The sequence below is a fragment of the Balaenoptera acutorostrata genome, chromosome 7 (assembly GCF_949987535.1).
Source record: "Balaenoptera acutorostrata chromosome 7, mBalAcu1.1, whole genome shotgun sequence".
In the NCBI taxonomy this organism is placed as follows: Eukaryota; Metazoa; Chordata; class Mammalia; order Artiodactyla; family Balaenopteridae; genus Balaenoptera; species Balaenoptera acutorostrata.
In genome coordinates, this window is record NC_080070.1 from 35,007,241 (window position 1) to 35,023,259 (window position 16,019).

General features: G+C 38.4%; 1 protein-coding gene across 4 annotated transcripts in view; it reads left to right on the forward strand.

Annotated features, from left to right (window-relative positions):
* Positions 1–16,019, forward strand: part of TFEC (transcription factor EC) — a 278,168-nt gene that overhangs the window by 225,393 nt on the left and 36,756 nt on the right. For 3 of the 4 annotated variants that reach the window (XR_009008780.1, XM_057549625.1, XM_007195111.2), the window contains exon 3: positions 15,307–15,393. The exons of the other annotated variant lie outside the window; for it this stretch is intronic. Coding sequence is in view for 2 of the 3 variants with exons in the window: in XM_057549625.1 (XP_057405608.1) it covers positions 15,307–15,393 (87 nt within the window). In the remaining variant the exon portion in view is untranslated. The remainder of the gene's footprint in view (positions 1–15,306; positions 15,394–16,019) is intronic. 4 annotated transcript variants of the gene reach the window in all.

Genomic DNA, 16,019 nt, shown 5'->3' on the forward strand with positions numbered 1-16,019 from the left:
GGCATAGAGGGAACTTACCTCAACATCCTAATATTCTTTGATTGGTGCTAAGAGTCATTGTCACAAAGCAGAAAGTTTGCAGTCTTCAGAGTCAGGCACCATGAGGTTAGAACCACCACTTAGTTGTTGTGTGGTCTCAATCCTTAACCTCTCTCACCAACATTTCTATGGGTTGAAGAGTTGTCTTTTTTTAATATATATATATAAATATATTTATTTATTTACATTTTACTTTTGGCCGTGTTGGGTCTTCATTGCGGCGAGTGGGGGCTACTCTTCATTGCGGTGCGCGGGCTTCTCATTGCGGTGGCTTCTCTTGTTGTGGAGCATGGGCTCTAGGCACGCGGGCTTCAGTAGTTGTTGTATGTGGGCTCAGTAGTTGTGGCTTGCGGGCTCTAGAGTGTAGGCTCAGGAGTTGTGGCACACGAGCTTTGTTGCTCCACGGCATGTGGGATCTTCCTGGACCAGGAATCGAACCTGTGTCCCCTACATTGGCAGGCGGATTCTTCATCACTGCTCCACCAGGGAAGTCCTTGAAGAGTTGTTTTGATGCTTACATTTTCCAGGCGGGTTGGGGGGAGCTTCTGTGATCTTTTATTTTTATAATTATTTTAACATTATTTTATTTTTTCAGCTTTATTGTGAAATAATTGACATAATCACTATATATGTTTGAGGCATACAGCATGATGATTTAATTTACATATACTGTGACATGATTACCACAATAAGTTCAGCTAACATCCATCTATCATATACAGTAAAAACAAAAGAAAGAAGAAAAGAAAAAAATTTTCCTCTTAACGACTTTCCTGTATGTCATACAATATTGTTAAATATAGTCATCACATTGTAGTACATTATATTATATAAGTACTGGTTGTAGTACTTATATAAGTACTAGGGTACTTATTTATCTTAGTATTGAAGTTTGTACCTTTTGACCACCTTCCTCCAATTCCTCACCACTCCCCCAGCCAACTTCTGGTAGCCACAAGTCTGATCTCTTTTTTTTTTTTTTTTTAACGTCTTTATTGGAGTATAATTGCTTTACAATGGTGTGTTAGTTTCTGCTTTATAACAAAGTGAATCAGTTATACATATACATATGTCCCCATATCTCTTCCCTCTTGCATCTCCCTCCCTCCCAACCTCCCTATCCCACCCCTCTAGGTGGTCACAAAGCACCGAGCTGATCTCCCTGTGCTATGTGGCTGCTTCCCAATAGCTATCTATTTTACGTTTGGTAGTGTATATATGTCCGTGCCACTCTCTCACTTTGTCCCAGCTTACCCTTCCCCCTCCCCATATCCTCAAGTCCAGTCTCTAGTAGGTCTGCATCTTTATTCCCGTCTTGCCCCTAGGTTCTTCTGAATATTTTTTTTCTTTTTTTCTTTTTTTTAAGATTCCATATATATGTGTTAGCATACGGTATTTGTTTTTCTCTTTCTGACTTACTTCACTCTGTATGACAGTCTCTAGATCCATCCACCTCACTACAAATAACTCAGTTTTGTTCCTCTTTATGGCTGAGTAATATTCCATTGTATATATGTACCACATCTTCTTTATCCATTCATCTGTTGATGGACACTTAGGTTGCTTCCATGTCCTGGCTATTGTAAATAGAACTGCAATGAACATTTTGGTACATGTCTCTTTTTGAATTATGGTTTTCTCAGGGTATATGCCCAGTAGTGGGATTGCTGGGTCATATGGTAGTTCTATTTTTAGTTTTTTAAGGAACCTCCATACTGTTCTCCATAGTGGCTGTATCAATTTACATTCCCACCAACATTGCAAGAGTGTTCCCTTTTCTCCACACCCTCTCCAGCATTTATTGTTTGTAGATTTTTTGATGATGGCCATTCTGACCGGTGTGAGGTGATATCTCATTGTAGTTTTGATTTGCATTTCTCTAATGATTAATGATGTTGAGCATCCTTTCATATGTTTGTTGGCAATCTGTAAATCTTCTTTAGAGAAATGTCTATTTAGGTCTTCTGCCCCTTTTTGGATTGGGTTTTTTGATATTGAGCTGCATGAGTTGCTTGTATGTTTTGGAGATTAATCCTTTGTCAGTTGCTTCATTTGCAAATATTTTCTCCCATTCTGAGGGTTGTCTTTTCGTAATGTTTATGGTTTCCTTTGCTGTGCAAAAGCTTTTAAGTTTTATTAGGTCCCATTTGTTTATTTTTGTTTTTTGTTTTTTTTTTTTTAAATTATTTATTTATTTATTTATGGCTGTGTTGGGTCTTCGTTTCTGTGCGAGGGCTTTCTCTAGTTGCGGCGAGCGGGGGCCACTCTTCATCGCGGTGCGCGGGCCTCTCACCATCACGGCCTCTCTTGTTGCGGAGCACAGGCTCCAGATGCGCAGGCTCAGTAATTGTGGCTCACGGGCCCAGTTGCTCCGCGGCATGTGGGATCTTCCCAGACCAGGGCTCGAACCCGTGTCCCCTGCATTGGCAGGCAGATTCTCAACCGCTGTGCCACCAGGGAAGCCCTATTTTTGTTTTTATTTCCATTTCTCTAGGAGCTGGGTCAAAAAGGATCTTGCTGTGATTTATGTCATAGAGTGTTCTGCCTATGTTTTCCTCTAAGAGTTTGATGGTGTCTGGCCTTACATTTAGGTCTTTAATCCATTTTGAGTTTATTTTTGTGTATGGTGTTAGGGAGTGTTCTAATTTCATTCTTTTACATGTAGCTGTCCAATTTTCCCAGCACCACTTATTGAAGAGGCTGTCTTTTCTCCACTGTATATTCTTGCAAAGATGAGGTGACCGTATATGCGTGGGTTTATCTCTGGGCTTTCTATCCTGTTCCATTGATCTATATTTCTGTTTTTGTGCCAGTACCATACTGTCTTGATTACTGTAGCTTTGTAGTATAGTCTGAAGTCAGGGAGCCTGATTCCTCCAGCTCTGTTTTTCTTTCACAAGATTGCTTTGGCTATTCGGGGTCTTTTGTGTTTCCATACAAATTGTGCAATTTCTTGTTCTAGTTCTGTGAAAAATGCCAGTGGTAGTTTGATAGGAATTGCACTGAATCTGTACACTGCTTTGGGTAGTAGAGTCATTTTCACAATGTTGATTCTTCCAATCCAAGAACATAGTATATCTCTCCATCCGTTTGTATCATTTCTAATTTCTTGCATCAATGTCTTATAATTTTCTGCATACAGGTCTTTTGTCTCCTTAGGTAGGTTTATTCCTAGGTGTTTTATTCTTCTTGTTGCAATGGTAAATAGGAGTGTTTCCTTAATTTCTCTTTCAGATTTTTCATCATTAGTGTAGAGGCATGCAAGAAATTTCTGTGCATTCATTTTGTATCCTGCTACTTTACCAAATTCATTGATTAGCTCTAGTAGTTTGCTGGTAGCATCTTTAGGATTCTCTATGTATAGTATCATGTCACCTGCAAACAGTAACATCTTTACTTCTTCTTTTCCAATCTGGATTCCTTTTATTTCTTTTTCTTCTTTGATTGCTGTGGCTAAAACTTCTCAAACTATGGTGAATAATAGTGGTGAGAGTGGGCAACCTTGTCTTGTTCCTGATCTTAGTGGAAATGGTTTCAGTTTTTCACCGTTGAGGACAATGTTAGCTGTGCGTTTGTCATATATGGCCTTTACTATGTTGAGGTAAGTTCCCTCTATTCATTGTCATTTGTTTCTAGGTATTTTTTGATTTCCTCTTGATTTCTTCAGTGATCTCTTGGTTATTAAGTAGTGTGTTGTTTACCCTCCATTTGTTTGTATTTCTTACAGATTTTTTCTTGTAATTGATATCTAGTCTCATAGGGTTGTGGTCGGAAAAGATACTTGATACGATTTCAATTTTCTTAAATTTACCAAGGCTTGATTTTTGAGCCAAGATATGATCTATCCTGGAGAATGTTCCATGAGCACTTGAGAAAAATGTGTATTCTGTTGTTTTTGGATGGAATGTCCTATGAATATCAATTAAGTCCATCTTGTTTAATGTATCATTTAAAGCTTGTGTTTCTTTATTTATTTGCATTTTGGATGATCTGTCGATTGGTGAAAGTGGGGTGTTATAATCCCCTACTATGATTGTGTTACTGTTGATTTCCCCTTTTAAGGCTGTTAGTATTTTCCTTATGTATTGAGGTGCTCCTCTGTTGGGTGCATAAATATTTACAATTGTTTTATCTTCTTGGATTGATCCCTTGATCATTATGTAGTGTCCTTCTTTGTCTCTTGTAACAGTCTTTGTTTTAAAGTCTATTTTGTCTGATATGAGAATTGCTACTCCAGCTTTCTTTTGATTTCCATTTGCATGGAATATCTTTTTCCATCCCCTCACTTTCAGTTTGTATGTGTCCCTAAGTCTGAAGTGGGTCTCTTGTAGACAGCATATATATGGGTCTTGTTTTTGTTTCCATTCAGCAAGCCTGTGTCTTTTGGTTGGAACATTTAATCCATTCACGTTTATGGTAATTATGGATATGTATGTTCCTATTACCATTTTCTTAATTGTTTTGGGTTTCTTTCTGTAGGTCCTTTTCTTCTCTTGTGTTTCCCACTTAGAGGAGTTCCTTTAGCATTTGTTGTAGAGCTGGTTTGGTGGTGCTGAATTCTCTTAGCTTTTGCTTGTCTGAAGCAAAAAAAAATGGCAAGACAGAACCCTAGGACAAATGGTAAAAGCAAAGCTATAAAGACAAAATCACACACAGAAGCATACACATACACACTCACAAAAAGAGGAAAAGGAAAAGGGAATATATATATATATATATATATATATATATATATATATATATATATATATCATTGCTCCCAAAGTCCCCCTCCTCAATTTGGGATGATTCGTTGTCTATTCAGGTATTCCACAGATGCAGGGTACATCAAGTTGATTGTGGAGATTTAATCCGCTGACCTTGAGGCTGCTGGGAGAAATTTCCCTTTCTCTTCTTTGTTCGCACAGCTCCCAGGGTTCAGCTTTGGATTTGGACACACCTCTGAGTGTAGGTCAACTGAGGGCGTCTGTTCTTTGCTCAGACAGGACGGGGTTAAAGGAGCAGCTGATTCGGGGGCTCTGGCTCACTCAGGCCGGGGGAAGGGAGGGGTATGGATGCGGGGCGAGCCTGCAGTGGCAGAGGCCGATGTGACGTTGCACCAGCCTGAGGCCGCCGTGTGTTCTCCCAGGGAAGCTGTCCCTGGATCACGGGACCCTGGCAGTGGCGGGCTGCACAGGCTCCCAGGAGGGGAGGTGTGGAGAGTGATCTGTGCTTGCACACAGGCTTCTTGGTGGCTGCAGCAGCAGCCTTAGCGTCTCATGCCCGTCTCTGGGGTCCGCACTGATAGCCGCGGCTCGCGCCCGTCTCTGGAGCTCCTTTAAGCGGTCCTCCTAATCCCCTCTCCTCGCGCACCAGGAAACAAAGAGGCAAGAAAACGACTCTTGTCTCTTCGGCAGCTCCAGACTTCTTCCCGGACTCCCTCCCGGCTAGCCGTGGCGCACTAGCCCCCTTCAGGCTGTGTTCACGCAGCCAACTCCTGTCCTCTCCCTTGGATCCGACCTCCGCAGCTGGAGCCTCAGCTCCCAGCCCCCGCCTGCCCCGGCGGGTGAGCAGACAAGCCTCTCGGGCTGGTGAGTGCTGGTTAGCACCAATCCTCTGTGCAGGAATCTCTCCGCTTTGCCCTCCGCACCCCTGTTGCTGCGCTCTCCTCTGCGGCTCCGAAGCTTCCCCCCTCCGCCACCCGCAGTCTCCGCCCGCGAAGGGGCTTCCTAGTGTGTGGAAACCTTTCCTCTTTCACAGCTCCCTCCCAGAGGTGCAAGTCCGGTCCCTATTCTTCTGTCTCTGTTTTTTCTTTTTTCTTTTGCCCTACCCAGGTACGTGAGAGAGTTTCTTACCTTTTGGGAGGTCTGAGGTCTTCTGCCAGCCTTCAGTAGGTGTTCTGTAGGAGTTGTTCCTCATGTAGATGTATTTCTGATGTATTTGTGGGGAGGAAGGTGATCTCCGCATCTTACTCTTCCACCATCTTGAAGCTCCTCTGATCTCTTTTTCTACGAGGTTTTTTGTTTTCGTTTTTGTTTTAGATTCCACATATAAGTGAGATCATGCAGTATTTGTCTTTCTCTGTCTGACTTCTTTCACTTAGCATAATGCCTTCAAGTCCTGTTCATATTGTTGCAAATGGTAGGATTTCCTTGTTTTTTATGGTTAAATAATATTCCTATTTATATATTTCACAATTTCTTTAGCCATTCATTGATGGATGGACACATGCTTCCATGTCTTGGCTCTTGTAAATACTGCTGCTATGAACATGGGGGTGCAGATATCTTTTTGAGTTAGTGTTTTTATTAGCTTTGGATATATTCCCAGGAGTGGAATTTCTGGATCATATGGTAGTTCTAGTTTTAATTTTTTGAGGATCCTCAATACTGTTTTCTTTAGTAGCTGTATCAATTTACAATCTCAACAATATTTTAAAAGTATGCCCTTTTCTCCACATCATGCCAGCATTTATTATCTCTTATGTTTTTGATGATAGCTATTCTAACAGGTATGAGGTGATACTTCATTGTGGTTTTAATTTGCCTTCCCCTAATAACTAATGATGTTGAGCATCTTTTCATGTACCTGTTGGCCTTTCATGTATTTTCTTTGGAGAAATATGTATTTAGGCCCTTCAACCATTTTTTTAAATTGCGTTTTTGTAGTTGTTGTTGTTGTATGAGTTCTTTATATGTCTTGGATGTTAACCCCTTATCAGATATATGGTTTATAAACATTTTTTCCCATTCCACAGATTGTCTTTTCACTTTGTTGGTGGTTTCTTTTCTGTGCAGAAGCTTTTTAGTTTGATGTAGTCTCGTTTATTTTTTATTTTGTTTTTTGTACTTCAGGTGTCATATCCAAAATATCATTACCAAGACCCATGTTGAGGAGCTTTGTTCCTTTGTTTTTTCCTAAGAGTTTCATGGTTTCAGGTCTTACATTTAGTTTTTTTACTCCATTTTGTGTTATTTTTTGTGAGTAGTGTAAGATATCAGCACAGTTTCATTCTTTTACATGTGAATATCTAATTATTCCAGCACGATTTATTGAAGAGAATGTCTTTTCTCATTGAGTATTCTTTCCTCTCTTGTCAAGTATTAGTTGACCATATATGCTTGGGTTTATTTCTGGGCTCTCGACTCTATCTTATTGGTCTATTTGTCTGTTTTTATGCCAGTACCTTACTGTTTTGATGACTATAGCTGTATAGTGTAACTTTAAACCAGGAAGGGTGGTATCTCCTTTTTTGTTCTTCTTTCTGATGATTTCTTTGGCTATTTGGGGTCTTTTATGCTTCCATATAAATTTTAGGAGTGTTTCTTTTTTTTAAACTTCTGTGAAAAATGCCATTGGAACTTGATAGGGATTGTATTGAATCTATAGATGGTAGCATTGACATTTTAACATTATAAATTTTTCCAATCTGTGAACACAGGATGCCTTTCCATTGTTTGTGTCTTCTTCAATTTCTTTTATCAACTTCTTGTAGTTTTCAGCGTAGAAATCTTTCATCTTCTTAGATAAATTTATTCCTCTTTTAAAATTGCTTTTGATGCTATTGTAAATGGGATTGATTTATTTCTTTTTCAGAAATTTTGCTGTTAGTGTATAGAAATGCTACTGATTTTTGTATGTTAATTTCATATCTGAAACTTTACTGAATTCATTGATTAACAGTATTTTGGCTGAGTCTTTAAGAATATCTGTATGCATATAAAGTCATATCATCTGGAAATAGAGACCATTTTACTTCTTCCTTTTCAATTTTGATATTTTTTATTTCTTTTTCTTGCCTGATGCTCTATCTAGGACTTCCAGTATTATGCCGGATAGAAGTGGTGAGAGTAGACACCTTTGTCTTGTTTCTGATCTTAGAAGAAAAACTTTTGTCTTTTCACCACTGAGTATGATGTTAGCTGTGGGCTTGTCACATATGGCCTTTATTATGTTGAGCTATGATCCTTCTATGCCTAATTTGTTAAGAATTTCTTTCATAAATGGATGTAAAATTTTGTCAAAAGCTTTTCCTGCATCTATTGAGATGAACATGTGATTCTTTTCTTTCATTCTATTAATGTACTACATCAATTGATTTGCATATGTTGAACCATTCTTGCATCCCAGGGATAAATCACACTTGATCACTGGTGAATTATACTTTTAATGTGCTGCTGAATTTAGTTTGTTAGTATCTTATTGAAAATTTTTGCATCTATATTCATCAGGGATATTGGCCTGTAGTTTTCTTTTTTGGTAGTGTCATTTTCTGATTTTGGTATCAAGATAATGCTGGCCTTGTACAGTAAGTTTGGGAGTGTTCCCTTCTCATTGATTTTTTGGGGAAGAGTTTGAGAAGTATTGGTGTTAATTCTTCTTGAAATGTTTGGTAAAATTCACCAGTGAAGCCATCTGGTCCTGGGCTTTTCTCATTGGGAGATTTTTGATTACTGATTCAATCTCCTTACTAGTAATTGGTCTATTCACATTTTCTACTTCTTCCTGATTCAGTCTTGATAAGTTGCATGTTTCTAAGAATTTTTCCATTTCTTCTAGGTTTTCCAGTTTGTTGGCATATTGTTTTTCATAGTTATCCCTTATGATCCTTTGAATTTCTGTGGTTGTAATGTCTCCTTTTTCACTTATAATTTTGTTGATTTGTGTCCTTTCCCTTTTTCCTGAGTTAGTCTAGCTAAAGTTTCATCAATTTTGTTTACCTTTTCAAATAATCAACTCTTAGTTTACTTAATCTTTTCTATTGTTTTTCTGTTCTCTATTTCATTTATTTCTGCTCTAATTTTTATTATTTCCTTTCTTCTACTAACTTTGGACTCAGTTTGTTCTTCTTCTGCTTCCTTAAGGTGTAGGGTTAAGTTATCTATTTGGGATCCTTCTTGCTTCTGTGAATGTAGGTATTTATTGCTATGAACTCCCCTCTTAGAACTGCTTTTGCTGTATCCCATAAGTTCTGGTATGTCATGTCTCTATTTTTGTTTGTCTTAATAAACTTTTTTATTTCCCTTTTAATTTCCTCTTTGATCCATTGAATGTTCCGGAGAGTGTTGTTTAATTTCAATGTGTTTGTGAATTTTCTAGTTTCCTCTTGTTGTTGATTTCTAGTTTCATGCCATTGTGATTAAAGAAGACACTTAGTATGATTCCATTCTTCTTGAATTTGTTAAGACTTGTTTTGTGGTCTAACATATGGTCTATCCTAGAAAATGTCACATGTGTACTTGAGAATAATGTGTATTCTGCTGTCACTGGATAGAATGTTCTTTATGTATCTTTTAGGTCCAGGAAGTCTATAGTGTTGATCAGATCCACTGTTTCCTTATTGATTCTCTGTGTGGATGATCTATCCATTGTTGAGAGTGGGGTAAAAAGGTCTTCAACTATTATTGTTTATAGTAACTATACCATTTATTTTTCTCTTTAGCTCTGTTAGTTTTTGCCTTATATACTTAGGTGCTGTGATGTTGGACTCATAAATAGTTACATCTTTTTGATGTATTGACCCCTGTATCATTGTATAATGACCTTCTTTGTCTCTTTTTACCATTTTTAGTTTAGTCTGTTTTGTCTGATGAAAGCAATATAAGCTATCTACCCCTGCTTTCTTTTGGTTACCACTACTTGAAATGTCTTTTTTCCATCCCTTCACTCTCAGTCTATTTGTGTCTTTAAGGTGAAAGTGAGTCTCCTGTAGACAGCACATTTTGGATCTTCTTTTTTTAATCCATTCATCCATATTATGTCTTTGAATTGGAGAATTTAATCCATTAATATTTAAAGTAATTACTGATAGATAAGGGCTCACTACAATAAAATATTGTTAGTTGTTTTCTGGTTATTTTGTAGCTCCATCATTCCCTGTTTCTTATCCTGCTATCATTTTTTGTGTTCTGCCTTTTGGTATCAATATGCTTTGACTTCTTTATTGAGTTCTTTTGCATAATTACAATACTATAAGATTTTCCTGTGGTTATCATGAGGCTTACATAAAATAACTTAAACTTATAACACCCTATTTTAAATTGATAGCAACTTAACTTCAATAGAATTTGTATTCTTTACACTTTTACTTCTTCTCCCCATCACACTTTAGGTTATTGCTGTTAAAATTTATACTTTTTTTAATATTGGGTTATTAATAATAGATTATTCTATTTATTCTATTTCTTAATTTTGTTTAGTTATCTGTGTGTGTTTTCATGTAGGTCACTAAACTTCCTTAAAAGAATTATTCTGAATTCTTTATCTGACAGTTCATAGATCTCCATTTCTTTAGGGTCAGTTATTGGAGTTTAATTAGTTTCCTTTGGTGGTGTCATATTTACCTGATTTTTTATGATCCTTAATTCCTTATGTTGGTATCTGTGCATTTGAGTAATAGGGCTCCTCTTGCAGACTTTACAGGTTTGCTTTGCCAGAGACAGTTCTTCACCAGTCTGCTCAGTTTGGGTTTCTGGGTGTGTCTGCCACGAATGCCTTTGGGCAGGTGGGGCCTGATATTATGATATATTTGGGTGAGGCAACTGTTAGAACTCTGAAGACAGGGATTGGGGGTTGTGCCACTAGCTGAGAGCAGTTGGATAGGACTGCTGGCTTTGTTTCTTACTCAAGTGAGGCTGTAGAATGGGCTCCACAGTTGCCTGAATTCTCTGATCAGGCTTACTAGATGGTTGGGACTGGATGTAGCAGGTGGGGCTATGAATTAGCTTCCCTGTCCTAGCAGGGAAGTAGGTCAGGGCCCAGGACCTGTGCAGTTCATTGTTTGGAGGCCTGAATAAGGCCTGAGTATGCACTGAATTCCCTGGTCAGGTGAGGCCACTGATTTTGCTCTGCAGATAGAGGAAGCCATGGCTGTACTCTCTGTTCAAGTGCCACTGTATGTGGGACTGTTGACTTCCCATGTGTTCTGGTTAGGTTTCCTGGTTGGATGGGCTGAAGGCTGTATTCAATGATGAGCAAGACTATAAATTAGATTCCCTGCCCAGGCACAGTTGCAGAAGCTGCTCTAAAACAAGTAAAGCTCTTTGTTGTCTTAACTCAAGCTGACCCACACCCAAGTTCCTTGGCTGAACAGGGCTGCTGGCTTTGCTCTCCAGACTATCAGTTCTGTCTACCCTTTGCTCAGCTTGAGTGCTGCTGTGCTGCAAAGCTTTCAGGTATTTTTGCTAGCCCTTCTGATCAGATGGGGCCAGAGGAATAGCCCTCCAGACTATTCTCAATTTTCCAAGGAGGTTCTCAGTTTGAGAGAGGCCAAGAGCTACCGTTGGCTATGAATTAATCTTCCTGCCTGTGCATAGCTTGGGAAGACCCCATGACTGGTACTGGCTTTGCTCTGTGGGTGATCTGCTCTGCCTGTCCACCTGCCTCTTGACTCAAGCACCACTGTGCCACACAACTTCCAGGAGTTGTCACTAACTCTTCTGGTCAGATGGGGCTGGAAGGTACTTTTCACTGTGGGTGAGGCTATGACTCAGCACCTTGCCTGGGTGTGGACAAATGGGCTCTAGGGCTGATAAAACTCCTTTGAGGATCTGAATCAGTCAGATCTGTGCCCCCTCCCCCCAAGTTACCTGGTCAAAGTGTACCCCTGATTTGGTTCTGCAGACCAACAATGTCGCTGGTTGGGTTTACTACTCAGACACTGCAGATATGAACTGTCTGCCAAGATCTGTGTGTTGATTGTTGCAAGCCCCTCCCTGCTTCTCTGTCACAGATTCCCAGTGGCTGGGCCACATAGATTCCTCTGCAATTCCCATAGTGCGAGATCAAAGTAGGGGCTCCCACAGAGCAGCCCACAATGTTGAAGGAGATTGGTTGTCCACCCTGGGTTCTCTTTTCCCTCTGGAGGAACCAGCGGCTCAGAGAAGACCTCTCTGCATAGTGTTGCACTGTCCTAGGGGAGGGTCAATGTGGTCAACGTGTAGCTGCTTCTCTCACCTTCTGATGCAGTTTGCCTTGATCTCTGAGGTTCAGGGGGTATTTCAGCCTCACCCCCGTGCTCTGGGATTCTCTTAGTGGTGTCTTGTTTCTGAATAGATTGTTAATTGTTCTTCTCATGATGGTGAGTGAATTCAGGAACTACCTATGTTGCCATCTTGGTGATGTCACTCTGATGCTTACATTTTTTGAAGTTTTTAACACAAGGGCAGTGGGATTGCTCAGGATTTGGTGGCTGTTGCCATATTTTGGTGTTCCTTTCTTCTATGCTTGTCCTCCTGTGACATCACGGAACATTTCATTAATTCAGAGACCCCAGAAATCATAGCTACCACAGAATAAATCTATGAGAGCATCCGTAGATTTAGGATTTGGGGGAGCAACTAGGTGATTAAAGCTCTCCAAGACAATCAGATATAAAATCGAATAAGCATTTTATAGCATGGGTATTTCGAAGATAAAATTCAAATTTGGACTCACGGCACACAGGACTCTTCCACACTTAACACTTGCTACCCTACCCAGACTTATCATTACACATCTGCATGGTACTCTGTTCTTCAGCCATATGGTTCACTAGTGATTTTCACAGTGGCCAGGTTCTCCTTCCTTATATCCTTTCTTTACCAACTACTCATTCAATCTCCATTTATCTGGATAATTCTGACTGACTCTTCAAAATTCATCTCAGGTTTCTTTTTTCACTGGGGGTACTCTGTGTGGATTAGGTGTCTATCCTCTGAGTTTTCATAGTAACACCTATATCATGTGGATAAAAATTGCTCTTATCATAGTATTTTTACAGCACATGCTCTATTTCAATTATTCCTTGTCTTGTTTTTCTTATCCTCTGTACTCTACAAGAACTCTAAGTTGAAGGGAAGAGAAAAAAAGGAAGCAAATAATTATACTATTATGTAGAAATTATACTATTATGTAGAAGTGCAGAAGTGCTGTTCTGCTTCAGAAGTATGTCAAGTAGACTTAGAGGAAAATGGCTAGTGGGGCAATTTAGCCAAGTAAGATAGCATGAGCAAAGAATAGGAAACAGCATGAGATGAGGAGAAAATGAGAGGCAGGTGATGACAAAAGGTCACACTAGAGAAGCAGGCAATAGACACATCACAGAAAGGCTGGTGCTCCATGTTAAGTAATTTCAAATCCTTGAAAGGCTTAAATGTAAGGGCTAGGGCGACATAATCAGATTTGACTTTAATATCACTCTGTCAACTATGTAGAAGAAGAAGCCTGGAGGGAGGGAGCGACCAGTGGGGAGGTTATTTCTATAGTGCAGTGAGAGATGATGAGGCCTTATATTAGAACAAGTTAGAACTGAGGTATCTGTGAGACCACCACGTGGAGATGCTGGTGACAGCTAGATATCCAAGTTTGTCTTGAGGAGGAATAATCTAGACTGGAGGAAGAGATTTAAGAGTTGTCAGCCTATGGGTAGTACTTGAAAATTTGAATAAGGAAGAAAGCTTCTGAAGAACATGAAAACAATGAGAAGAGTAGGAAACCAAGGGTGGGATTGAGGAGATCACCCACATTTAAGGGGTGGTCAGAGGACTGTAAAGGTAAAGTAAAAAGATAACTAGTGTGGTACCACTGAAGGAACCGGTTTAAAGAAGGAGGAAATGACCCACACACTCAAATGTAGTGACTGAGTCTAGTAAAATAAGGACTGATAAATATCTATTGAATTTATCAGTCAAGCAGTCAAAGAAAATAGCAACAAAAGGAATTTCAGTAAGATGGTGGGCAAGAACCATTCTACTTTGAATTCAGAGTTAACAGGAAGCAGAGAGATAGAACTCCTGGGGAGTTAGGGATGATTGGGCAGAAAGATAATAGGGTAAAGGCATAGAGAGTAATAATGAAAATTGTTCAGTTGATCTGCCATAGGGGGTCTAGATTGGATCTAAATGGAATATTGCATTTGATGAGTGAGATAATTGAATTTAAAATTTCAGAAATGGAGTGGTATAGACTAGAAGGTGGTAGGACCCAGGCATGGCCTAGAGAATAGGTGAAGAGAAGGCTAAATTCAGATTTATGATTTTGAGAGTGGTGAGCTAAAATATTCAACTACAATTGAATTTATTTTTCATAGATTTCTGACAGTTGTTGCTACAGATTTTTTTAGGTGCATATGTATTCATGGTCACTTAGTATTATTTTTCCTTTAACATTTGATCTTGAATTTTATATGGTCTAATATTAACATTGCTACTGTTGCTTTCCTTTTGGTCATTTTTGTGGTACACCTTTGCACTTTATTTTCCGCTTTCTCTATTATTTTATTTTAAACGTGTCCCTTATAGACAAAATATTACAATACCTTTGAAAAATCCAATTTGAATGATAATTTCTTGAGCACTATGTTAACTCATTTACATTCTTGTAATTACTCTACCATTAGGATTTAATACTTAACCTTTTTCACGTTTTTTAAATTACTATGCTTTCTGTTTCCTTATTTGCCATCTTTTTTTCTATCCTCTATTGGATAGGTTAAATTTCTCTCTCTCTCTTTTTGGTTACACCTAACTTAAGACACATAGCTATATTTCTTCTTTATCTATGTCATTGTTTAACAATATCTATGTCATACCCTTAAGTAAAAGTCTATCTGAGTATGGTCTTCTCCTTCTTGTTCTCACCTATCTTTCTTTTTTTTTTTTTTTAATTCAAACAAAAAGTCACAAAAATTATAATCATCCTCATCAGTTCATGCAAAGCATGTAGAACAGCTCCTGCCACATTTCCTGCATTATCTGTGTTTGTTACTATTTAAGGTGTCCATGATTATTATTGTTGTTGATAGTATTGTAATTATTATTATTAGTGATCATTAGGGAAAGTTGGATAATACATTTCCATGTAGTTTCTATCCATGTGGACTAATTGGCTAAAGTTTGATCACTGATATTTGAATATCCAACTATAAGATGCTATCAAAACATTTTAAAAGAAAAATAAAGTTTGTAGGAAGTCATCTCTCTACAAGCTAAGTATATGAGCTCTGGCTCAAGGTATTCATGGTAACCACTCTATTTATGCAGATACTAATTTCCAAAGGACTAACCCAGGGTGATTTGCCCAGCCATCACCTACCAGCTGGCGTAAGCTAATGCAAGGAAAAGCAACACAGATCAGAGTGTCAGGATTACTTCATTTTAAGTTCTAAAATATTCTGCGTTTTGATACACATATAATCTAAATATTCTAAAAAAACTTTTAAAGATTGCTACAATTTTTCTCTCTGAATTCAGACCGACGTGCAACTTTTATCATTATGCACAATATTCTAAATGTATTATATTTTGCTAGATGGAGGACGTTATTGGGGATATAATCGGTATGGAATCAAGTTTTAAAGAGGAAGGAACAGACTCTCCTCTGCTAATGCAAAGAACAGTAAGTGTTTCCAGACCTGAGGAGGTCAATGAGATTAAAATCAATAATAGCATCTGATGATAAAACAAGAAATTTCATTTGATTAGTAAGTGGTGTTTTCTTCTGCACTTTTGAAACAGGTACAAGATAGATAAATATTAAAAAATATTTATTGGTGCAGAAAAAAGATACATAATTTTATTGAGGAAGATAATAGGACGTGTACTATTCTATCTATCTATCTATTTACCTACCTAATCTCTATAAACACCCATCTAATTATATATCTAGTCTGCTATAGCATTTTCTGTGAAATCTTCAGATTTCCATTTGAAGCACAACATATCATAATACCCTCATAAGTTCATGGCTAAATTTTAACTATTTTACCATGACTAACAGCTATCAGATTCAGAGGCTCTTCACCTTATAGAGGAAAGAAAAAAATTACAACAACAAAAATATAACTTTACTTCTGAGCCAATAACCAGAGGTTAAAGATGAACTGAAGAAAGGTAGAAGAGCCTCACACTACTTTAAGGCATGTAGACAGACTTCTGTGTTGAAATCACAAATTCCTGGAATAATATGCAGTGAAGAGATATCTTATCTCCTATTTGATTACTGTTGCCTTCTCATTGTTCATT